Genomic DNA, 26,388 nt, shown 5'->3' with positions numbered 1-26,388 from the left:
ATTACATTTGAACAGAAATGAATAGCTTACAATTAGGCTTAAAGGTATTGTTTAACTTTGTGAGCAGCCGATTTAAAAAATTCTCAAACCAAGATGAAATATGTGTACAAGTGCATGTATTAGAACTAATAAACCCTGAAAACAACCATTATTGAGAATGAAAAGCTAAAACTACAAGGCAAACCCCGATTTTGTAAATAGGCGTCTTATAGACGCCTAAATAGTACACATAAGTGTATGGGATGAAATTAGGATGGTGTTTCCAGTCACTTTATATTTCAATTTTTGAAGCACTAAATAATTATTTTCGAATGCAATTTTTTCTGGGCTTCATTTTTGTAACATATCACAGACAGAGGTGACAAGTGTGACCTTCTAGCTCAGATTTTTTGAAAGTCAAACCAATGTTAACCCATCACTTTAATATCATGGCTGATTATATATTATATGTAATCGGGCACAAAACTTGAACATCATCTTAAAGTGCTACAGATATAGAGAATTGCCAACCTTCAAACTGGAAAAACTCATTTCTTTTTAACCTATTTTCAAGAATAAAATAATAATTTTTCTTAAAAATTTTGAAAAACATACCAAAAATCATACAAGTTTCAAAAATCCTATTTCTAGGGGAAAATCCTAGTTAGTGGCACTTTCCCCTTCAAAATCCTACTAAACAGGATTAAATCCTACTAATTGGCAACTCTGAACATAGTCATAGGATCCACAGACAGACAAAAAGACAAACAAACAATCATGAAACAATCCAACACGTACCTTGACTGTTGCAGCTCTTGGGGTGCCATAGATGAGGGCCAGTTCTCCAAAACTGCTCCCTTCGCTCAGAGTGACGACACGCTCACCATCAACAAAGATCTACACGTACACAAGAGAGTCACAAAATGATACCATCTTACCATATGCGCAGTCAAATCTGGGACAGGTTTCACAAAACTTGCTGTGACAATTTATTGAAACTATAGGCTCTGATTAGCGTATAGCAAATTTGTGAGACAGAATGTACTGAAAATGAAATTCATTAAGCAGTGCAATGTCCTGGTGAGGTGAGCATCTCTGTTTTTATTATAAAGACTATGATTTCTTTTTTCCTTGAATAAATTTTCTCATAAGAATATATTATATGGCTGCATCACAATATGACAATGGTGATGAAATATTCTCACACTGAAACATTGAAAGAATATTGGGTCCAGAATCCTCAGAATATCACTATATATTCTCATCAAAAGACAAAAATAAATGATAAAACATAACAGAGAGACAGATTGATTTGCTTCATATCAATTTCAAACATTGGTTTAGAATACAATTTTAGACATCTATATTTGTCTTTAATTGTAACTGATATGTTAACATCATTCTCAAGTAATACAAAATAATTCTTTTCCAAATCTTACAAAGATACCATGCCTTAATACAGAGATTTCACTGCAAAGCAAATGGGGATTAAGTACGTAAATGATGGCAATTAATGCCCTGGGAATTTCTCAATGCTTACAACATTAATTGCACGTCTACAAGGATATAAATGTACACGTACATGCAATATGTACATATGATGCGTACACATTTCCCAAGGAAATCACATTTTAACATCCATATCAAATTTTACGATATACTAATCGAGTGTGCATGAACAGTCATTTATCATAATATGCCGCAACAACCATTATAATTATCTAATCTAAACCCAAACTCCAAGGCAATGCACGATCAGACGATTGAATTACAAACAATTAACTCCGCATGAATAGAATTATCAAGTACATGTATGTCTAGAATTATAGGTAAATGTATTTCATTGGATTATGTTGTGAAAGTGATCGATAGCAGGATTCCAATAAAACTTTCTTTATTCTTATCCTTGAAAGCATGAATCAAATTTGGCTAAATCTAACTATTATTCAGATTAAAAATTTGAACTCATTGTCACAAAAATTATGATTATCATGAAATACATGTATTTGTTGTGTAACAGATGTGATCTGCGGTAAAATCGTACAGCTATAGGTAAAATGTACATTCAAAATATCAAAATAAAAATGGCTGGGTTCCCAACTTTCATTGTGTGCTGTTTTTTTAAGGTATATTGCCACTTCTCAAGAATACAATGGGACAAAAATTTCAAGGGTGTACAAGTACTTTTCAGAAATACATTAACATAACCAAATTCACAAGCAATTGTTCAAGGGCATTTGCTAATAAACATAATGAGAACATCCCTGAGAGGGTCTCCTCAATCCCCTTAAAAAACCACCTTAACCCCCTTAACCCCCTTAATTTGAATTTGTATTATAGAATTAATTAATGAAAACTGTAGAATGGTTATTATTCACACTTTCGCAAGGTGATAAGCGGACATACTTCACATTATTAAGGCCTTTACCAAACTTTGTGGAAGGGTGTCAAATTACTATCAAGAGTAAATAACAGGGGACCTCCTGTCCATTTTTCCTGGTCAACCCCCCCCCCCCCTTTTAACACTGTACCGTGGCCTATGCCTAAATATATACTCTTTACAGTACTCAAACAAATTCATAGAAGCAAAATTTGTATTGATTATAGAATTTGGAAGAAGAAATGTAAAAAACAATAAACACAACACAGTCATTGCAATAGACGACAGACATAATTTCCATGCAATTGTTCTTTTGGTTTTGTGTAATCTATGTAATTTCTTTTCTCAATATAAAGGGGTGAGAGGGGCTTTAAAAATCACAAAATCCAAAGTGGTTTTTGAGGAATAAGGAGGATAAAACTGCAAAGTACACAGAAATTATTTTACAACCGAAAAATAAGGATATTCGTGTATTCTCCTTCTACATGAAGGTAAATTAGCCATATGGTAAATCATTGAAATTTGTGGGTAATACCATCACAGAGAGGAGATATAAACATCAATTAGGGAATAGTACTTACGTCAACTTCTCCGGAGTCAATGACATAGAAGTTATCGCCTTCATCTCCTACACAAGCCAAGGGAGCAAGGGGAAGAGAGGAAAAGAAAGAAAAAAAAAACGATAGATGAAAGTGACAATCATGTTGATAAATTCCTTTCAGTGCATTTAAAACTTTTCATGGTGAATCGGTCCGGTTAGCCACGAGTGAGTGATGAACGATTGATGTGAACAGTCTGATGATTACACACAACTGGGCAATATGAAAATCTAAGCATCCGACTCACAACCATTCTAATTCATTCTTCCACTCTATCTAGCAATATATCTGAGAATTGTGAAGTTCAGTTCATCGCTTATGAACAGACACCTTGCTTGTTTTGTTTTTGAAATCGTTATATTTCATTCTGAAAGGTACAGATATATTATTATGTTCAAGTATAAAAAGTTTATCATGTTACATGTATCTTTATACATGTCATTAAAAACTTATCTCTTTAATACTTTGTAGTTTTTGAAATATTACATCTTACATTGTAAGCGCTTTGGGCCTAATTGGGCCTAATCATAATAATGTAGGCAAGTGTTACTTCTACACTCACCCACACATATGAACACTAAAAAACTTTTATTTTGTCATTTGAAAATAACGCGAAGAGGAGCCATACTATAGCTTTTCGTTGTGCACTCTTCAGAGGATGATGCAAAATTGAATGGAAGCGAACACAACAAAAGAATATAACAAATGGCACGTAATCAGACTAGTGCAAAATAGTGAGCAATGATTGGCTATTTAAAGGGGAATCCAGCCTTGGCCATAAAAAGTTATGTTGGGAAAGAGAAAAATAAATTAAACAGAATGGTGAAAGTTTGAAAGAAATCGGACAAGCAATGAGAAAGTTATAGCTGCTTTAAAATTGAGATCACTAATACTATGTAGATTTCAAATTGGCAACTGTGTAAGTAAATTATGACAAGGGGCAAGGACAACTTTCCCATAGGCCATGTACTTTATTATCAGTGATTTGTGGTTTTCTCCTAAGTACCCATTCCCCTGGGGCAGTAATCTAAATATAACCCAGGTAGTATATTGTAGTATGTCCTCATGAAAGAAAAATATAATTTGAAATAAAACTTTTGGGAAAAATGACATTTTAGCCATAATATGTATTGGAGTACATGGAAGAGTAGTCCTTGCCTTACATCACTATGACATCCCATATGCGGCCAATTTGAAGTCTCCATGGGTATAGTGATTACCAATATTTACAACTTTTAAAAATTCATAACTTTCTTGTTGTTTGTCCAATATTGTTCGAACTTTCACCTATCAACTTGTCTGATTTTTCTTTTCCATATAAAAACAAGTTTTTATTTGGGTTGGATTCCCCTTTAAGGCCTAACAGTAAATTAGTCTTGCCCCCAGTCTGATGGGGAGAAAAAAGTTCATTTTAGTCATATGAATAAGATACTTCCTAAGTTCCTATTGGTTGAAACGATCCATTTCATTTATTCCCCTTTTTGTATAAAGTGACTAGTAGAAACAAAAAAATAATGAATATTTCAAAATTGTTACATTCTATATGATCATATTACTGATTGCTTCCTAAGTCTCTAACATCAACGTTAAATTCTTCTAATCTAAAACAAAAATCATATAAAAGTATAAAATTCAAAAGAAACAATGCCTGATGTGAAAATTGAGCAATCAGAAATGTGCATATTTCCACTTCAATAAACGCTGACAACATTCCTAGGGCGTTTCCTTCCCATTTAAAGTGCCTAGTCCACATGTGATAATTACATGTACAGTGCAACAAACATGACAGTAACAGATGAGTTGTTTTGATTACTATACAAGTGGAAATAGTGATGATTTCTTTATTGCAATGTTCCCTATGTGCACATTTATGAAATGTTATTAAAGGCATATATATATATATAGAATATCAACAAGGCATTGTAATTGTATCATTTGTGATGAGTTAATCGAATAAAAATCACTTTTTTATGATCTAACTTATAAAGCAAGGATCACAGGCCCTATAGATATTTGTATATATTTGCCCTTATATGTATCTGCCATACTACTTGCTCAGTGCTGACAAAGGAATTACTTACTTATACAAAACATTCAAAACCAAGAAGTAAAAAATAAAAAAAAAACCCAATGATTTCTGACATTTTATGCATAGGTCTCTTACAATGCTGTGTTCTATAAAGGCCCTAGAAGTGTATTAAAAATAGTCTCTAATTTCTTAAGTTTAAATATAATTTTAGCCCAAATTTTGATAGGCTTTTTACAACTAACTTCTCAAGGGGGGGGGGGTATACGTCCAATTTCAGGTGTTATGTGAGGACATAGCTAATAAGCAAATACCTGGCCTACTTTCTACTTGTATGGCAGCATCATTCCCAACTACATCCACTCAAATCACTTCCACACTTGCATTAAACATATTTTAACAAAGATAGAATACTACAAATCAATAGGAACGTTTATAAAGATAGATGGTACAATAGAAATGGCTCATTGTACTTGCAGTAATATCTACATTCATCTTAATATACAGCACAGTGACCAAACACGTCCTTTCACCAAAAAAAATCCAGCTAAGTATATGTTTTACATGTAATGAGGAAGATATCTCTTTGGTTTCATCTAAAGTAGATGTGTAAACACTACAAAGGTTACTGTTACCCAATAAAAGGGAACAATTTAGCTTTTAAAAACAATTCGATTTCCATCATTTCTGTTAAGATTTTTATAGCATTTATTTCCTTTTATCTTTTCACTATATGTAATTTGCATATTCATTTATCATCAATCTTTCATTAAACCTGTTGACTACAATTTGATAATTGTATCAATTCTTAAAAATGCAAAAAGCTACATGTAGCTTTATAATTCCATCTTTTCCTGTATCTCATTTTACACTTTACATACATGTACATAGTTTGTTTTACTGTACCTACATGTAAGTAATTGCTTGAAAAAAAGACGAAATTTACTATGGAACTATGCTGTGGTGTACAGCCATAGACTAATCTTAAAAAGTTTGAATTATCACACTAAAATATGAAGTCAAAGATGGTATTAGTAAAATTAGCGCAACAGCCAATATGATATGGTATGAGGAATATGTCAGCGTTAGAGCATGGACAGTCATTACGTTAATGGGCTTAATGCCCACATGAAAAATGATAGCATCATGAAAACAATATGATACCAATTGCATGAGAGTTTAAAACTAGTTCCTTAATCATAGGAAGGTGATTGCAAACACATCATTGCCATTTATTTCAATTACAAGTAAAATTGAAGTATGCCAATTTCTACATGAATTCAACCAAATACTTTTCATATTCTTTCTCCCCTTAAAAATTGCTCAGGGCGGGAGTTGATTATAGATTACCATAATTGTAACTTTAATGCAATGGGGCACATACATTTATTTGGGGATTTTACCAATGACCTGTCAAAAGCAACATTTAGTTTTATCATGACTGTTCACTGTCAGTTATGAGAGTAGGTAGGAAGGATTTCTAATATCAATGATGGTTCCGTATCATAATTTGCTAGAGTGCAGCTTGTTGTTTGTGCAACAGAATAATTATCTTCTTGCTGTAAGTTTTGTCACAAGTGGATATTCAAAATTAACATTTTGTGATTTATATTCCTAATTTAGTTTAAGGAGCTAGAATAATTTTCAAGGATTTGATTAATTTAGTAAAGCTGCGAAAGCGAGTTCTTTGCGATCTGTTGTAAATATGCTTGATAGGTGATCACTGTTGTAGAACTCTATTCTTTAAGACCGCTTGCCCGTGGTAACATAAATTACGCAAATGAGTTTGGGGTAAAGGGCACGAGCCACACCCGTCGCGTTAGATCGGGCAAGTCCAAAAATCCTAGTTATCATCTTGGGATTTAACAGCTCACATACTTCAAAGAATAACAATACTACTGCATCTTCTCTTCCCTTTTCACATAATGTATGCCAGCTATCCATGTAACATTCACATACAAATAAAGGCCACTTTGGATGGCATATTTGAATGAGGTCAATGAATATTCCAGAATTTTTAATACCTCCTCCTTTCTTACTAGTTATTTCGCAATTAGGACCATCGACAAATATTGCACTACATATATTACTGAAGTATTCAACCAATAAAGCTATTCTGATTCTTCTCCTTTCCTTTCCAAACAACCTCCACCTGGGTTGGATTCCTCTATAACTAATATGGTAGGCTATATTCCTGTAGTACTATTTATTTAAAGTCAACTGACCTTGCTGTATGACCACCTGGCCAGCATCGTGCTTGACGGGATACATGGCATCAAATATGTCACTGGAGTAATTGAAAGGGAACATCAAAGAAAATAACATTAATATTGGCTGGCTACATCAAGCACTATTCTGTGGATAAAATAATTGTTTTCTCATTTATGTCAATAGACACACACAGATACTTAGTACAATAAAGCATGAAGCAGTGTGCAACTGTGCCTCTGCCAATTTTCATCAATACCAGGTAACAAAGAAACAAAAAGATGGACATTGAAAGAATTGGGAAGTGACTAGTAAGCAAGTGAAACAAGATAAATGAAAAAGATGAAGGGATTTTGAGTGTAATAGAGGTAAGGAGTGAAGAAAACAAAGGAAAGATAATGGATAGAATAAAAAGGGAGAGAAAGAGGTAAAGGAAGAAGAAAGATAACAAAGAAAGAAGGAGAGGGTCTATCAATGTGTGGTCAAATCATCTTCATGAGAAGACATTAGATGAGATCCATTTATCATGTAGAAACAAATCCAATTACATGTAAAAAAAAAAATGGCATACCCAATGGTACTAAGCAAGCTATCTTGGGGAAGATCTCTCAAAGCAAGATTGATAATGATGAAATGCCTATTTAATTTAAATACCAATGCTTTTTCCCATAAAGATATCAAATATAAAGTTTTATTTTTTTTTATATTTTATTGAATAAAAACTATTACTTTTTAATTTTGAATCTGATCTATTTTTAACTTCACATGAAAATATATGTCAAATTTATGTGACATGACATCCCAGCTGAATACCACAATAGCCAGTCCAGCTTTTCTGTAATGAGCTATATGGTCATTTTGATTTTGGACCTCAAGATTCAAAATTGATAATTAGCTCATCAGAAAGAAAAATATTTCTTTAAGCAGTGGTGGGCTATAGAATGTTGATGTTTCAGATCACAGAGGACCAGCTATAAGATGCAGCTTGTGCTCCTGAGCATCTTTTTTGGAAAAATCGGTCAAACATTGAGGGGGCACCGCCCCCCAAAAATGATTTGGGGCAAAAAGGTCATTGACTCCAACCCATTTTCAACGAAATTGTATATCTCGGCATCTGCATAAGTTATTTTAATGATTTTTATGTCAATTTTTATGTTGATTTGGACAAGAAATTTATTTTTAACAATAAAAAGATGTATAAATGCTGCCTTTGTGGTTAAAATTCAACCCTTACTTATTTTGGGATGGGGTCAATTTGACCCCCCCCCCCTTGACAAATTTTGTCACTATGCGACCGAAAGACATTTTTAGACCTAGCCATTCAATGACTTTTAACTTTTAAGCTTTGCGCATCTTCTGAGACCAAATTTGTGATGCCCAGATACATGGTTCCGAAATTCCGCAACATTTTCGAAGTGCACATCAGACCCAAAATTGCTCAAAAACATGATTACGTGTAATGTAAAGTTAGTGCACATTGGGTTAAAGAGAAATTCCAGTAGTTGCAGTAAACACTGATTTCATGAGAAAGTCTGTAAAACAAGGCTTAATTGTCAGTATATCATCGAGGATCTAGATCTGGTACAGTTACATTAACTGAACTTTGTGAAATCTTGAAATCTACGCTGAAAAATGTTCACACCGAAGATCCCCAACACAGATAAGCGCACGTGGGACAATGTATAATTATTGCTTAGGGCGTCGGGCCCGACGCCCTACCCGATTCCTGTGCTTATTTGCTGATTTCTCAGCAATTACACAATTTCTTCCAGAATTCTTTGGCACATGCATTTTATTTATACAAACAGACACTTTGGTGGTCATTTCATTGGATTCTGTACGAACTCATTTTGATATCGTTACCAAAACTAGCATTTACCTTTAATAACACTATTTGCATTGACTCTGTACACAGAATCACATTTTTGAACAATTTTGGTTCTTACAAAGCACTTACTAAATATTGCATAATTTCAAAACCGTGCACCAAGGCATCGCAAATTTTGTCTCAGAAGATGCGCAAGGCTTGAAGGTAAAAAGTTACTGAGCGGTGAGGTTAAAAAAATTCTTGTGGTCACGTAGTGATGAAATTTGTCAAGGTGGGCGGTCAAATTGAACCCATTCCAAATTAAGTTAGGGTTGAATTTTGATTACAAAGGCAGCTTGCTTTCCTTCCTATTTTTCTGCATGATGATTTATTAATTCTTTTTTATAATCAATGTTGGGTTTTACCTTCAATTCTGATAAATTCGAAAGTCAGGTATGAATATTCATTTTTAAGGTAATACCGCTTTTTCCCCTCTGAGGAAGAAACAGGGGGGGAGGTCACATTCCTGTACATGTATTTCTTAGGCCAATGTCAGGTGCACTGACGCCAATCAAAAGAGTATACAGCAATGGCCAAGATGGCTGAAGATTAAGTTGAGCCCTGATGAAAACAATTGTTTTTCAGACACAGAATGAGAAACCTACCTTCTCTCTGTCTCATCCAGGTGGGAGAATAAAACATTCTTTGATATGGCTTTGGAAAGCGCTGCCATAGTCTTGTAATCTTTCGGAATCACCTGAGAATTAAAGAAAAGGAAAGCATATCAGAGATAACAATAATAAGAAAATTCTAAAAGTAACAAGAAATTTTGCAGAAAAGAAGCCAAGTAAAATAATTAAAGTACTCTATGAAATCCCTCTATTTGCTTGCCCTCTACATATGTACATTTTTCCATACATCTAAAGTTATGCTTTCTCAAAAATATCAATGATAGAAATAATTTCACAAATAGTAGATGTTCCCATAATCGCAAAGATTTTCCTATGGGGCTTCTTGCAAAGTATACTCTAATTCTGCATATTCACTGATAGCCCTCCCCATTTCCAAGTTAATATAATAATCACAATGAAAGAAAAACAGTCAATAAACAGAGCCCAATATTTGACATGTAATGCAAAAATATAAAAAACTGTTCGTCAATAATTAAAAGGTCTTCCACATGCCTTAGGGAAAACATGTTTATAACTGATGCTTGATTGAACCAGTCCTGGTAATTGAAGGACGAAAATGGCAGGGGAAAAACACAAAAAAGAGAGAGAAAAAAATATTACAGATTAAATTATCCTTTTCATCGCAGCCCCATTTTTTTTCAGTAGGCAGAGGGGCAAAATTTAAACAAGTATAGTTGAAATTATGTACAATATTATTTTTTTTAACCAAACAATATCATATTGCTCACAAGTATTACCTTCACAACTTTTAAATGAGTGCTTTGCTTTAATATATTGACAATTTCTATCTACATAGAAAAGGGTATACCAGTAGAGATGTTAAGTATTGAGAATATTTGTTCTTGTATTACCTGACTCAGTGCTACCCTCTGCTTCCTGTTTCTCAGAATATGATTAAGAATATTACCTTCCCTCCCTTATACAATGTACATGAACATCCAAAATTGATTGTATCAAAATCTAATATAACCACATTTTTCTCTTCGCATATTGTCTACATGCCGCCAGGGCATGAACAAGCTGCAGATGTTACATACAGTAGATGTGCTACATGATTGTATACCCCTTTCATATTGAGTGAGGAAGCAAAAACTGTGTCTTATTTTCAATGTCGTCATATGCATTTAGTCCCAATATAGAAAGCTAACCATGTACGTTATCTGCATCTCTAAGACCTATATCTGCTATGGATACACCCAAAACTTAGTTAATATTTCTATGTTGATGCTGCCGCTTTCCAAAAACGGTAGGCCTACCTATAGTTGCGCTATATTTATTTTTTATGGTTTAACACTATAAATTTTCTTCTCTTCAAATGCCATACAACTTTTTTAAAACCTGCTGCCTCATGGCTTTCTTCACAGATCAACATTAGTCGATGCGTATAGGACCACGATCCAAATAAGGGTTCCCACAGAAATTTGAAAATAGAATTCCATGACTAAATTATTACTTTCCATGACTTCCTAAGAGTTATGTAGAATTATGGATGTCAAAAAACTGGGAAAAATGGAAATCATGGACACCAATTGTAATAGCAGAGTATGATCACAGAGTACGAGAGTTGCGAGACATGACAAACTGGACAGCTGCAATAGCCAAGAGGGAAATACAATTCCTTTACTTTTCCATGAATTTTCAAATATTTTCAAAATTTCCTGACTTTCCATGACCACAAATTTTTCCAGGATTTTCCATGACTGTGGGAACTCTGCAAATTTATTATGCTCAATTTTTTTTTTGGGGGGGGGGAGGGTAAAACATTTATTTCGAAAAAGAAAATATCTTATTTGTTTTCGTTTCAATCATGAGATGGAGAGAGCAATTACCTTCTTGACGTATGACGTGGCATCCTCCTCTGTGTACGGTTCGGCGCTGAAGGCACCGCGGCGACGACGGCCCTTGGGCTGAACTGCCGGTGGGGTAGGGGAGATCTCCTCCTCTCGCTCCTCACTCACTGAGGTCTGTGCCTGGGAAGACTGGGCCCCCTGAGAGGACTTGGGTTTGGTATCCTATAGACAAAACAAAAGTGTTGTAGATTTATAGCAACACAACTTTTTTTCAAAAGTATAATCATTTGGATAATTCACGAAGAGTGCTTGTTTATAGTAGGCATGTAAAGGTGAAAACATTCAGTGATTTGGACTCCTTTGGGTCAGTCAATCCATCATATTGTACATATTAATTTCTAGGTCTTTACTCTGGCATCCTAGAGAAAAAAGTGTTCCAACACACTGCCATACATTTCGTTAAAAAACAAAACAACAAAAAACAACCAGTTCAATAAAATTGCTGATGGAAGAAAAATCTCTCTCTCTCTCTCATAGTTTTTATCAGGTAAAACATGCGGTCACTTTGTCTCAAATGGTTATTAAAGCTAATGTAAGTATTTTTCATAAACAATACTTTACAATGAACATGTCTTCATTAGACCTAATGTATCTACTTGAGGTTCACACATTAATCGGTGTCAACTGTGAACCCACTGGACATTTGACATTAATATCTCTCATTATTATCTACAATCCAAGACACAACTGCCAATTCAGAATGCACCTTCTACAAAACCTCAGCAAATGTTTCTTAATTTTCAATCAAATCCTCCTTTCTACCAGACAAATAAATCTCAAAGTCATCTACACAAAACAGCATTCATGTGAAGACATGTGTATGCGCTCATAAGATAATCACATACACAGTACATGTAGATGAACAACCTCTCTTGCAGTACATAAAAAAATAGATGTTGCACATATATGTACATGGGAAGTTCAACAACTTCATAACATACTGAGTACTATGCTTGTACTGTTATAACTTGGAAACACTGTCTACTACCATCAACATTTCTTAAAACACTGCTTATTATTACACTTGCTCATAATCAAATTTAGTACGATAATTTACCATTAATTTAGGCCTTGAAACTTCTAATCCAATTCACCTTCCAAGTCAGACCCCAAATACACAATACACAGAAACTATGCAGGTAGAAACATTCAAGCATTCACAAGAGTAGGAGGTAGGGGTATTCCTCATATAACCGTTCAGAATTATCTCACAGCCTACACAAATTAATACTTCCTCTCAGATGATACACCACAGATATTTGGTGTATGAATACTCTGTCAATTTCAGATGAAATTATATATCAACCAAATAGATATTTTATACCATGCACATTAATAATGCCATTTTTTGCAAAATATTGGTATAAGTCATACATACCACACTGCCAATTGTGATCATTTACAAAGTTTTTATCACCCTCATATATGTATTAACAATGCAAAGCCATAAAAAAAACATTAAAATACAGCCCAAAGTTTGCCCTTTTTCCTTGGTAAAACTTTGATGGTAAAGTAAATTTTCTTAACTGCCACTAAGCTGCCACCCTTTAAAATATAAGCCTACGCTTTCTAAACGACACAACCTGGAAAACATTATTTGAACTGTTGAGGGTTAAGAAAACTAACTGTACGCTAACATGGTAGTTCCTGCTTGATCCAGTTGTCGTGAGTCACACTAATTAGATAGAGGATGGGGAGAGGGGGAAGTCCACAGGTACATATATCAATAGCAAGAGAACCTGACCCTGGGAAGCAGGGGTGCTGAAGTACCAACAAGATTTACCTGGGGATTTATTCTCCATAGGCAGCATCCCCTGTAAACTGGTACATGTAGGTTTGCTAAATAAGAAATATAATCAAAATAATGTACATTTTTCATTGAAATTCCTTTTTTCTTATTATATTTTGCTTGTCCAAGTTTACAGGACCAAAATTACCCCTATTTTGCAGTAAAAACCCTTTTTTGTTTTTGCTTTTCAAATTTCAACCAGCACCCCTTGCTAAAAAAACACGTTCCCAGGGCCCTGCAGAGAACACGGGTGAATCCTAGTAAAGCCAATGAAGAGTGGCACCAGACCAGTTGTGACCTTCTGTCTGTCATATTAACATATACATGTAATCAATGCTGAAGTGGACAAGGAAGTGTTTCATGAAGTATCTTATCAGTGAACAAACATGCAATCAGCCGATCAGATGCAAGGATTTCAGTAGCTTATAGCAATATCAAATGAAAATCACTGACAAATTGCTTCATGGAAACACTCCTTAAATTCACAACATGCAGGGAGTAGCCACTCTCCTTGAGGCTGAAAAAGGAAGTACATGTACATTTAGATTAAATTATTTGCATGATGCAGTATGTGCATCCTTAAATTAAAATTTTGCAAGAAAACCCATTAAAAACATTATCTTGTAGTTTAATAACTCTCCAGGGTTCTCAAACAAAATAAACACAAGACAACAAACAATTATGATAAAAGAGAAATAGAGAATGAGAGAGGGGATTCATACAGAAAGAGAGAGAAGAGAGTGAAAGAAATAGTAGACTAGATACTTACATGTAGGTTGTAAAAATATAAGGGAGAAGATGGGACAGAAAAAGAAAGAATAAGAACATGAGAGGAAAGAGAGAATATTTTGTTGAAAATGAAATAAATGAAATGAAAATGAAAAAAAAAATCAGTGAAAAAGAGAGGAGAAAATGTCAATAAAATCTAGCTTAATGCTCCCTGAACAATTATCACCGGCAAATTTTCTATGAATATTCAAATACTACAGAATCAGAAATCCCATTCTCTAGACGCACACATCAAAATTGAATTATACATTTACATGGGAGTTGAACAAAATCACTAATAATTTTCTTAAAAGCAAATTTGTGCAATTTACGCCATTTACGTCAGTGTGTGGTTTGCCTCGCACTCCCAATAAAAGAGAATGCTGGGAAGATATATCAAGGCCCTACTAATGTAATCAGTTTCAGATTGTGCATCCATTCCGTCCAATGATGAACTGAAAATCAAGGCCGTTAAGCACATCCAGGCAAGACTTCGTGCCATGCCAACGTTAAATTGGGAATAATGGCTCACGTTGGAGCACAGATCCCTGTTTTCCTATTATATTAAGGATGCATGATTGAACTGGGTCGTTATTTGATCTGATTGATTATATAGCAAAAACTTAAATGCTAATGAGCCTCTCCATCACATATTTTGGATGTATGTATTAACAAGCAAATGTTGATTTTCAAATGGAACTCTTTGCCTTGTGTATGAATGCCACCTAATAAATTAAAAGTTCTAATAAAAATCAATGCAGGTACATTTGTGAAATTTCAATCGAAGCTAACATCTTTGTGAGCAATTAACACTCAAGAGGTAAATTAAATAGAGACAACTGTATGACAGATATTTTGCTCTGGTGTTAATATCTCAGTGGGCATAGGGTTGAGTTTAGGATTGTAATATTGAAGAGTTTCTGCTTCAAAATATTAAGACATGGATTAGTTAGGGTTTATAGTTTTGGAGGTTAAATCTTATGTTCGGCTTATTACATGTATGTCATTCTGATTTTTTGTTTATATAAATAAGTTTAACTGAAATTGTGAGTGCTTTGGGCCATGTGGGGAAAAGCGCGTTATAAATATTGAGTATTATTATCATTATGCTGAATTCCATCAGAGCAATTGTCGCCAGAGCAAATGTCATGGGACCTACAGTACATGCCTGCTAGGTGATTGAACTAGCCATACTGTGGGGAAACATAATTACTATTATCAATGGTGACAAGACTGGGTACAGAATTAACCCAACTGCACATGTAAACATGCATACAACATGACAGAAGCAGAGCAATGAGCCCCCGGCGCCTATGTCTATTTTTTGATACCGATCATTCAAAAGCAAACCAGTATAAAGCCTGTTCAGCCAGTTCAAGACACCAAGCTACAACACGCTCACACTTTCTAACCCCGAGGCAAAGAGTAGATGAAAGGATGAAACCTCTGATAGTGATCCACTGTGTTGTTTCTGTAAACAACTTCTTACAAGTCTTAGTACTCTTCTCTTTTTTTGCAGAGGAAATAACACCTACATGAGTATATGTCACTTACATCTAATATCTTAATTTTCTTCAAAAAATTTCAATTTTTGTTTGCCTCTAAACATCATCAGGACATTGATCAAATGTAAAGAAAAGGGCAAGTTTTATGGAAGTGGAAAACTAACATTGTGCAGTTTCATGTTTTGATCATATCATTAAAGCAAACAACTGCTAACAGATGTCCTCACAAAAAACATATGACAAAAGTATATGAAATATTCACAATGGGTGACCATTCATTTGTTGTCCCATATGTATATTTTTGTGTGTGGAGCACCTAAAACTGACCAAAATGGCTACATGTATTCATTCATTAATCTGGTGATTCCAAAAGCAGATACATATGAAGCGTACACATGTAGAAGTAAAAAAAATGTAATAGCCATGATAATCATCATTGTTTAAAATCACCTCAAGAAGTTCTCCTGTTCAATTCAATGCCCAGAACAAGTCTCCCTTGAAATAAGCCAGAATAAAAGGAGAGTAATGTAGATGTGTACCAGGGGCAGATCCAGGATTTTCCAAGGGGAGGGGGTACATTTTTCCGAGGTAGAATTTGATAAGAAAAAAAAGGGGGTTTTAAGCAAAAATTAATATTTCGTCCCCGAAAAAAATTTGACAAGAAGCAAAAGAGAAAAATTACAAATTTTTATTTTGCTTCTCAAGGGGGGGGGGCAAGGGCTGGCTGTGCATCCTGGATCCGCCAGTGGTGTATACATTATAAAAACACTAGTACCCAAAGTAATGCCTACATGTTCACTGTACTATACAGTGTAAACACTACAATGTTTACAGATGCTGATCACAAATATAACACCAATTTAATGTCAAACAGTGTTTAAGATGAATAATAAACAGAATCTGTTACATATCAATTTAATAAAGATTGGTTCTTTTTTCAGCACTTTTACAGATAACTGATCAGAGCACTGTACATACATGTACATAATAATGAACTCCTATGGAAAAACGAGATGTGAAATCTAACATATCTGAAGGACATCACTTGAAAAGAATTGGGTTTTTTAGATATTTTAAAAAACGTTTTCTGTAAAATGGAGTTGCTATAGTAGAGTATTCCGCATGGATGGTCAAGCATGAGAGAATGAGTGTTCTCACCAATAGGTTTTCATGAACACCATGAAATAAACACTGACAAGTGTAAAATGCTTGGTGTAGTCCTCTGTGAAATACTGGTGGTGCAACACCACTAGTTTGCAGTGTAAAGTCTATATAGATTCTGTGTCAAACTGTCCATTCTCACAAACACATTCACATCTACATGAGATAGCTGCACACATGAATGTATTTTACTCCATCAAAATAATGGCTATCGGAACAGGATTGATAGTTCAAATGCTTCTATTACAATAATGATAATTGGGAGAAAACTTTCTCTTTTATTCTTCAATGCAAAGAATATCACTTTTAATACATATTTGTAACTATTACCCGAATGAGGCATTTTGGAGTCTGGCTAATTGATTTACCCAACACAACAGACATTACAATGGCCAGTCAAGGTTCTTTCCTATGACAAGGGACCATAATCTGTGCTATGTGTCATTTTCCTATTGCAAGTTTCTATGAGAACAGGAATTGATAAACTTTATCACATGACATATGGGGAAGCTGCTTGCATACGGCTTAAAGAATTCAAAAGTAAAACAGGTCATATCTCTATTATCATTAGATTGATTTCAAAATTTCATTCATTTCTCTACTTTTATCAAAATCAAATTGATGTTGTGGACTTCCTCTCTAATCACCTCATTAATCGAATCGTGTTGCATTATATAAAGGAATGAATAAATGAATTCATCTCTTGAAAACCAGACATTGATAATAATTGCTTCTAAAATATTCATCATGTTATACATGTGAATACAATTATATCATAGCGGAACTTGCTCAGATAACCTTCAGACTTCTTGATCAACCAATATCCTCGCTATACAGTATGCATTGTTTAACTTGGTCAATCAATAAAGACCTAATATGGCATCATTCATGTGCCATGAATGGCATGTTACATCGCATACGTCTCCCTTCAACACCAAAAAGCCAATACATGTTGCCATCGATTACAACGCATACCTGCATTTAGCACCCTACAGTGAGCAAGCGGGGAGTAGCGATGGCTGCTTCCACAAGCAATGGCATGGTCAGACGATTCATGACAAACCCAATGAGCTGTTCATAACAAGGGGGAAAACAAGCCGCCGCCGACTACGTTCACCATCACTGTCAGGAATGCAAATCGTAAGCAGGTGTCCGGTATTTGCCATGTAAACTCCCTGCATTTTTTCCACCTTCTCTCCTTGGTGCAGTTGCCACTGGGCAAACTTGCCGCTAATCACCGATCAATTTTTCCCTTTGTGAAACCATCATGCAAATAAAGTGCTCCGCTGTCTAAATGTACAAACAACACGCGGCAAGCCTGGCATGCGCTTCATACATAAAATATGTCGGTACACAAAGGCAGGTGAAAGTGACAGCCATAAAAACACCTTTGTAACCATGGCAATCTAATCATAAGGTATTATCAGGATTCCATGGATTGAATCTCAATCTATCCTCAAGGATTTATTGAAGTATTCTCTACACTGGTTGCCACCAGCCCCGCCTGCCTGGCCTAATTAAAATCCTTCTGGCCTAGATTATCAATATGAGATCAATCCACTTTTATTTATTCTTGTGATACCTACATGTATGACTAGCCTGGTCTTCCCTAAACCCTTTAATATAAATCCAAATTCAGCTTATTTTACAATACACAATTGCAAATGTGTATACATTTGCAAAGTATTGAGATCTACATGTATACATGTGTAAATTAATAAAAAGAGTAAGGCTTGTTCTGACATGTTGCAAAAGCGTATCAATATTTTGTGCACAATTTATTGGAATATTAAGCCAAAAAATAGTTGCAGAGGCAAGCAAATTTTTTGGGTTGTTGCATGGGCACTGTCTTTTCAAGTCAAGAATACTGTTTAAAAATTAGTCAGAATTACGAGTTAGAATAAAATTTGTCCAGTGTTTGTATATATATACACATGTATACAAACTTATGACGTCACATCTCATATTATGTATGTTTGTCAATGCAAAAGATAAAATGCATATAATGCGCATTAGTAAGGGGTGCAAATATTCCAACCATATAAGAACAGACAAAAAATATTGTTCAGCTTTGTTGGATCATACATTGACCTTTTCTCCATTCAAAGACCCTTCACAACATCCTATCCACTGAAGAGAATAAAAACAAGGCACAGATGGAGACCACTCTTCAAGCAACAATTACCTTATACCACCTCATGTAGTACCACGTAACTACTCTGCTTTGAATGATTTTGGTTGCAAGAGATAACACGGTATACTTGTAAATTAGACTAATGATGCACCTGCATGTCTATAGAAATCATACAGTCAAGAATCATTTTCGTCCACATAAACAATCCATGACATATTCATCTAGCATGACCCACTTCGGGTCATGCAAAGGAAATACAGGCGATTGTTTCAAAGCTTTTTGTTTATACCCCTTTCACAAACTCAATTATGCGGATAATATCTGCATAATTTGGTCGTAAAATCGGAGCAGGACCAGAGTTATCCGCATTATTTCGATGCTGCTATTATCCGCATTATAGCAACATCGGGACCAGATTTTGACTTTATGACCGCATTTCCAAAGTAATGAGGATAATTGCTATGGTGCCGTCACAAGGTCACCCTTTTCCAACGCAACCCCATCGCAGGGGGCGTGTGCAGTTGCCATGATAATTATCCGCCTTTTTCAGGTTGGGCGCTGCAATTTTTATTGAATTATCCGCATTACTCTTAGGCGGATAATTGGAGGATGGGTTTATGAAAGGGGTATTAGTGTCCATACAAATATGTATGACTGGAGTGGATTTAAGGCTACAAAATTCGAAACTCCACATTGTCCTTTGTGTTTCATTACACACATATAGGCCATCTTTGAGTGTGACATGGTACAAAATTTTGCCTAGGGTGAAAGAGAAGATATATATGCACTATTCAAAAATGCAAGGTCAAAAATGTGGAATAAGAGCAAAAAAGCAAGCGTTGTACAACAAAGTAACGGTATATCTGATTTTATAGAACCCAAGGATAATTACTTGTGAAGACATGCTTAGCTTACGAACAGCTTTAAATATGGAACAGTCCTCATTAGCGGTGGTGCACAGTATAATAATTTTGTTTCTAAACCGAGGTAATAGAAGAGTGACATGACCTAAATCTCTCTTAATTATTCTTGTTCCTTTTTTCTTCCCTTTTTCTTTCTTGAAAAATCATAGGATAGCCCCTTTTTTCTTCCCTTTTTCTTTCTTGAAAAAACATAGGAAAGCCCCTTTTTTCTTCCCTTTTTCTTTCTTGAAAAATCATAGGATAGCCCCTACTCCCTGTATTTCTGCCCCTAGATCATCCTGATTTGTTCAATCTCAAAATACTAGCTAATGAGAACCTCTTTGAAATTAATCTTGAGATTCAAAGAACACCACATCCACCAGCTTGAGTGGTGAATACTCGCATGAGCAAGGAATGTGACCTTGGGTTATATGTATACAATCATGTAGCATGCTCAGTTTAGGTTCTAAGGGGGGGGGGGAGCCTGGGGCGGATTGACCCCCAAAATGTCCTATAGAGCTCTGGAAATTATTCAACAAGCCCCTGAATTATCATAGGGTCTAATATCATAAACTGTAATAAAATGTGGCAAAATAGGACTGGTGAGCTCAAAAAGTAGCCCCAAATATTTTTTTTTTGGTGGGCTCTAAGTGTAAAACCATGGAATTGGTATATGGTAGAGATGAATTATCCCCCTAAAAAACTGGAGTACCTCTCTATTTGCCAAATACATGTACACAGCTGGAAAAGTCATGAAATTGCACATATTTTGCAAAAAATCCTAATTTGACCCAAGATCAAAATTTCCTGGTAAAGCCAAGGAAATAGCCCACTTACTTTCTCATAACAATTTGTCCCCTGATTTATTCTGATGGTTTGTCAAACCAGAAATAGCAGGGTTATTCATGAATTGTAAAAACAAATAATAACAAGATGGATCTCTCTGAAAGGAGTCCGCAAGCCTCTTTTGATCAGTAATCCTCACATTTCAGACTAAACACAGTCAATACAGAAAAGCAGCTGTACGCTTATAGCGGGATTCTTAATTAAAGACAACATACAGACTTTAGGTAAGTGCTTATAGCAAGCAGTTGCCATTCAGAACGAAACTTGAAATAAAATTTGATTTAAAAAAGTCTGTAGGCAAATTAACCATCCATTAGGAGATTATTCATGAATTAAATCTCAAGAGCCTAGAGTATGATTTGTATTAATCAACGATATGTTTCAGTCATGTGACCTTTCTTGAATGTGAAAGTTGGTGGTAATAGAATAGCAATGCTCTCAAAGCAAGATGATAAAGAGTCAATGGTGTTTCACTATTACGCTACAATCTGTAGTAAATCAAGAGGAAAAGACAGACAAACAGTGATAATAAAGAAGTTCTAATATAGAAATGAATCAAAGAATAAGAATGTTGCATAAGAAATTGATGTAGTGTTCCAACTTCCAAGGCAAGACAAGCTGTATATAGTCGGTGGTGATAGAGAGGAACAGGAGGGGCGAGTGTTTATGAAACATTTGGTTTTTTATCTTTCACATCAGATTCACTTTTTAAAAATTAATATTCCCTCTTTCTGCTGTATTTTTACTACTACGATAATAATGATGATGTCAACTGCTATTACATGTACTACAACTACTACATGCATGTCTGTGTGTACTTCTACATGACATACAGTGAAAAGACTATCAAAATTTCTGCTGCTCTTCATGTAACTATTACTGCTATTCCTAAACGGCGCTGTCACACCTTGGCGTTTTAGACAGCGTATGCCCGACGTATCAAAATTTCTCTAAAACGTCGGCATACGCTGAACTTTGTTTTTTTTTTTCAACTCTGGGCGTATACTTTGCGTATTCATAACGAGTTAGACGTATACATAACGTATTAGTAACTTATATCGAACGCTTCGTTAACTTATAAGTAACGTATTCCAACGAATGCTTAGCGTATTGCTGGTGTACACAACTTATGCCCTACGATAGCCTAACTTACGCATAGCGCGCGGCAGCGTATCGCTGACGAACACGTGTCGTAGCCTATAAAAAGGCTACCGTACGATACATCACCGTATCAACACCACCGCCATGTCGAAGAAAACTCCTGTGAACCCCACCTTTATATTTCTATAAACCTTGTCAATACGCCATTATACGGTAGCTGTAAGTTATAAACACGTTCAGTAAGTTTTGTGGTCGTCCGAGCACGTCTTCATACGTCAATATACGTTGGAGTTAAGTTACACATACGTTCAAAGCACGTTACTCATAGGTTAGAAGTAAGTTTTAGGGTACGCTGGACATTATCTCGACGTACATCGACTTATGAGTAACTTACGAGTAACGTGTGTCAACGATCGCGTAACTGCCTACAACTTATGACCCGCGTATGCGGGACGTATGAGCCATACGCTGGCATACGTCGAAAAATTTTGTGCTTGCACAAAATTTTTCGACGACCTCGCCGTATGACGACGTATACCAGCGTGTTTTAGCGTACTCTTAACGTATGCAAAACTTACCCGTTACGCATTCGGCGTACGCCAGGATATTCGCCAAATTCCTCATACGTCGGGCATACGCTGTCTAAAACGCCAAGGACTGACAGCGCCTTTAACAGCGATGTAATAAAAACTGAGAGTTCAGAGTCATGACAAACACCTTTCCCCCCATAAACTTTGTATCATTCTAATAAGGTCACATGTGGTATTACCCAAGGATCATAAAGTATGAACATAACTGATGCAAAAAAATAAATTAATGAGAGCAAGGTGGACAAAAACTTTAAGATTTTCAACCAATCCAACAGACAATGGTCTAACAGGAAAAGTGATAACTACATGTTCATGCAGGTCTCTGCGAAACTTTGTTCAGGAGAGACACAAATACTAGTAGTAGTGAGGCAAACTTTTAATGCAAAGAGACAGCTCCTAAAAGAACAGATGAGCTACTTTGCATTTTGCTATCTCGAGTAGATCGCAAGTTAGTTTTAAAGTATACCAGGCTTTGAGGGAGTGAACCACAAATTATTTGTCTATGAATGGACTAGCAAATTACTATTTTTTTACAGCTAGGGGCGAATTTCCTATGGAAAAATAGCAATATTGTCAGTCCAACGGAGGAGAAATAATTAAAAGTAACGTCTGGCATATTTCTTTTATGCCCTACTTTTGATATTAAAATGATAGATCTTAATAATCTAGTTATCATGATTCATCACCAATCTAAACCAAACACATCACTCATGGACTGAAATAGGCAATTTAACTATCAATTATGTGATCGTTCATGAATAAAATCTCTAGAGTATGATTTGTATTCATTAACAATAGAGTCCTGAGACCTTACTTGAATGTTGCTGGCAATAGAATGTCAACGTTAATGATCTTTAGCAAGGGACAAAGAATCAATGGTGTTTGTCTGAAATATGCTGAAATCCATCATAAATCCAGAGGAAAAGATATGACAAAACAGTGAATATAAACAAGTTCTAATCTCGAAATGAATCAAAGAATTTAAAAAATTGCACCTGTTGCACAATAAATTCGTGTACATGTACATGTAGTGTTCCATGGCAAGGGGTAAGCTGTATATAGTCTGTGGTGATAGAGGGGAACAGGATGGGCAAGTGCTTATGAATCATTTGGTTTTTTATCTTTCACATTAGCATCACTTAACAGTACGATTCCCTCTTTCTGCTGAATTACTTTGACTACTTCGGTAAAAAATTATGATGGAAACTGCTATTATATGTACTGCAACTACTATGTCTGTGTGTACTACTACATGACATGCAGTGATAGGACTATCACACTTTCTGTTGCTCTCTCTCTCTATCGCCTACAACTACAAGTACTATTATAGAATGGATGAGAAAATCCCTGCAATCTGATTGGTTGAGAGCTATGCAAGTATTTTTACTGGGCTGCACGAACGATATCCCGATAATCAAAACGATATCCACTGTAAACAAGCTATCGCCCGAAAAGGTCATTGTGATGTCATCGCGCATGTACTGTTACGCTTGTTTACATCAAAATTTTGAATTTTCGATCAAGGCAGAATGAATCAAATAAAGGATGCAAAATGATCTGTAAGTACAAATACGGTACCGTAATCGTCATTGGGATTAAAACTGCCCGCATACTTGTTAGTAGAGAAGTCCAGACATACGATCTAATGTTAGATCTACTGCCCTGAGCTGTGAACAGCCAAATTCTCCACTGCACTGCAGGGCCCCAGGCAGCTGCAAGCGCTGGCCCCCGGCGCGGCCCGGGCATGCACACGCAGCTATTGGGGGTCGGAGGCTGCCTCAAGATCTTGTCAATGCAAAGCTGTATTTGGCATTTTGGGTATAATAATGCCTTTGTGCCAACATATTATGCAGTTAAGCCCATATTTATGTTGTCCAGGGTTATCAAAGTGTCTGCATTACATTTTGGAATTTTCATGCATCCGGTAAATAAATCATGCGTCCGGTAAAAAAAATCATGCGTCCGGTAAATTGAATTTACCGGACGCATGAAATTATCATGCATCCGGTAAATCATTAATTTTTGTATTTTATTCAATAATTTTTTTCCATTCTATAAAACAGATGATGCATGGGTTTCTTTCGTGGGTCAGTGGAACTGTGTGCACGCGGTAACTTTGGCATTATGGTCTAAACCCACTCGGCTGTGCCTCGTGGGTTAAACCATGCCAGAGTTACCTTGTGCACACAGTTCCTACTGACCCACTCTAACCCATGCATCATTTGTATACTATGTAGCTACTACTACTATTCCTACACATGGCCAGGAAAATGTGGCCAATGCCCGCCTAGACTACACATCCCTGCCCCATGTATACTTCCAAAACAACAAAAGCTACTAGCAGTATAAGTACATGTAGCAGTGAGGTAATTAAAAAAAAACCCAGCTCTTACAGAGAAGAGATGATTTCAGACACTATTAAATGAGCTACTTCGCATGTTGCTATCTTGAGTAGATTGCAAGTTGTTAAGCAAATATTCCAGACTTTGAAAAAATATTCATTTTTGCTTATTCAGCACAAAGGTGACACAGAAACGTCTGCATATGATGAACAACATTCATATTGCACTTAAACAATACCTTTGAATATGCACTTCACAGAGGTTCTCTTAAAAAAAATATATAGATCAATTTTCTTGGTAAAGTACAGCAGCCACATAAAAACAAAGGTTATTTTGGCAAAGCCGAATGCTATCAGCACCATGATCATCAATCTGCCTAAATCCTATGGTTATTAATAGCCAGACCAGCAAACCCGCCATTGGTTCATATTCCCGTAATGAAAAGCGATCGGACGGTTTACGAAACGGGAGTTTAGGCATGGATACGCATACTGTGCTTGTAGATTTTGAAGAATGCATGGATTTCCGGGAAAGCAGAGAAGCAAAGTCAAACTAGGCCCAATCTACATCCCAGACGCTGTCCAACCCACATGAAACCCATATTATACACCCCGTATATCTGCTTACAATTTCATTAGAGAAAATGGGATGCACGGCAATACCATCATCTCTCATATTAACTAGGAATAAAAGCCTGCATTTCCTACCGAGATGGACAAACAGTGATCTTTTATACATCAAATTCGATATGATGTACGTACATGTATATTCTACTCTACTTAATGGGGTAGAGCAGAAAAACTGGCGTTATTAAGAGCATCCATCAAAACCTTTGAATCTGAGTCACCTTTGCATATGATATTCATCAAGGGGAAATATACCATGATCTTTAGTTGCATTTTAATAGCAAAAGGAGAAAAGGCAAAGACAACCCAATAAAGAGAGTATTGGTTATCAAAATTTTATTCATTTTATGTTTTAAGTGTTGCTATACAATGTCACATCATTTACAAATTCCAATTTTTATCCAGTGGTTCACAACTTGAACTGAAAAAATATTCACAAAGAGGCATGTATTGAAAAAAAGGTGTCTGATAATGTAATATGGATGCACAGGCGAAATCATCACCATTTTCTTATTTATTTTATCATTTTCTTATTATATGTATTATATGAGATAATGCCAGTTTAAATATCCCATGACATAATTAGGAGTTGGGTGCTTGCATGTCACATATACATGTATAGACCAATCTATAATGAACTCTTATTGGTAAATTTTCACAATCTTTCATTCATACTTCTCTTATTTTTCTCCTTTTATTAAAACCAACTTGACTGGTGATCTTAGCATTATAAGGTAATAACTGGAAGGTGAAACAAAAAATAGTAAAATGATTGAAATCAGAATTCCATAAAAAATGATCTTTTAGTCAAAATGAATGCATGTTAGTATTAAATGTATCTGGCCCTGATAGTCTAAATATTCCAGGCAATACTTGCACTTGAATGTACAGAATACCAAGCATGCAATATTAGAAGGTAATGAGGTCATGGCTTCCACATGATTGAAAATGTGATTCTGCAATGAAAAAAAAAGACTGAACTGTTACCATACTTTTGGTTATAACTTGGCGACACCATAATTTCTGATGATATTTTTACAATACAAATGCTTCTTTCAATGACTAATAACTATTTAGGCTGTG

At 35.5% G+C, this 26,388-nt stretch overlaps 1 protein-coding gene across 2 annotated transcripts in view; it reads right to left on the bottom strand.

Moving 5' to 3' along the window:
* The window catches only part of LOC121423301 (cAMP-dependent protein kinase type I-beta regulatory subunit-like), a 35,772-nt gene that overhangs the window by 6,121 nt on the left and 3,263 nt on the right, over positions 1-26,388 (bottom strand). Inside the window, exons 1-6 of one of the 2 annotated variants that reach the window (XM_041618643.1) lie at positions 12,599-12,678; positions 11,521-11,703; positions 9,665-9,756; positions 7,210-7,271; positions 2,941-2,987; positions 778-876 (exon numbers count right to left, since the gene is read on the bottom strand). In XM_041618643.1, coding sequence (XP_041474577.1) covers positions 778-876; positions 2,941-2,987; positions 7,210-7,271; positions 9,665-9,756; positions 11,521-11,703; positions 12,599-12,601 — 486 coding nt within the window. In that variant the 5' untranslated portion in view covers positions 12,602-12,678. Of the gene's footprint in view, positions 1-777; positions 877-2,940; positions 2,988-7,209; positions 7,272-9,664; positions 9,757-11,520; positions 11,704-12,598; positions 12,679-26,388 lie in introns of those variants that run through there. The other variant, XM_041618642.1, reaches the window with a different exon arrangement.

The sequence above is a fragment of the Lytechinus variegatus genome, chromosome 10 (assembly GCF_018143015.1).
Source record: "Lytechinus variegatus isolate NC3 chromosome 10, Lvar_3.0, whole genome shotgun sequence".
In the NCBI taxonomy this organism is placed as follows: Eukaryota; Metazoa; Echinodermata; class Echinoidea; order Temnopleuroida; family Toxopneustidae; genus Lytechinus; species Lytechinus variegatus.
This window is presented reverse-complemented; position numbering and strand designations above follow the sequence as displayed.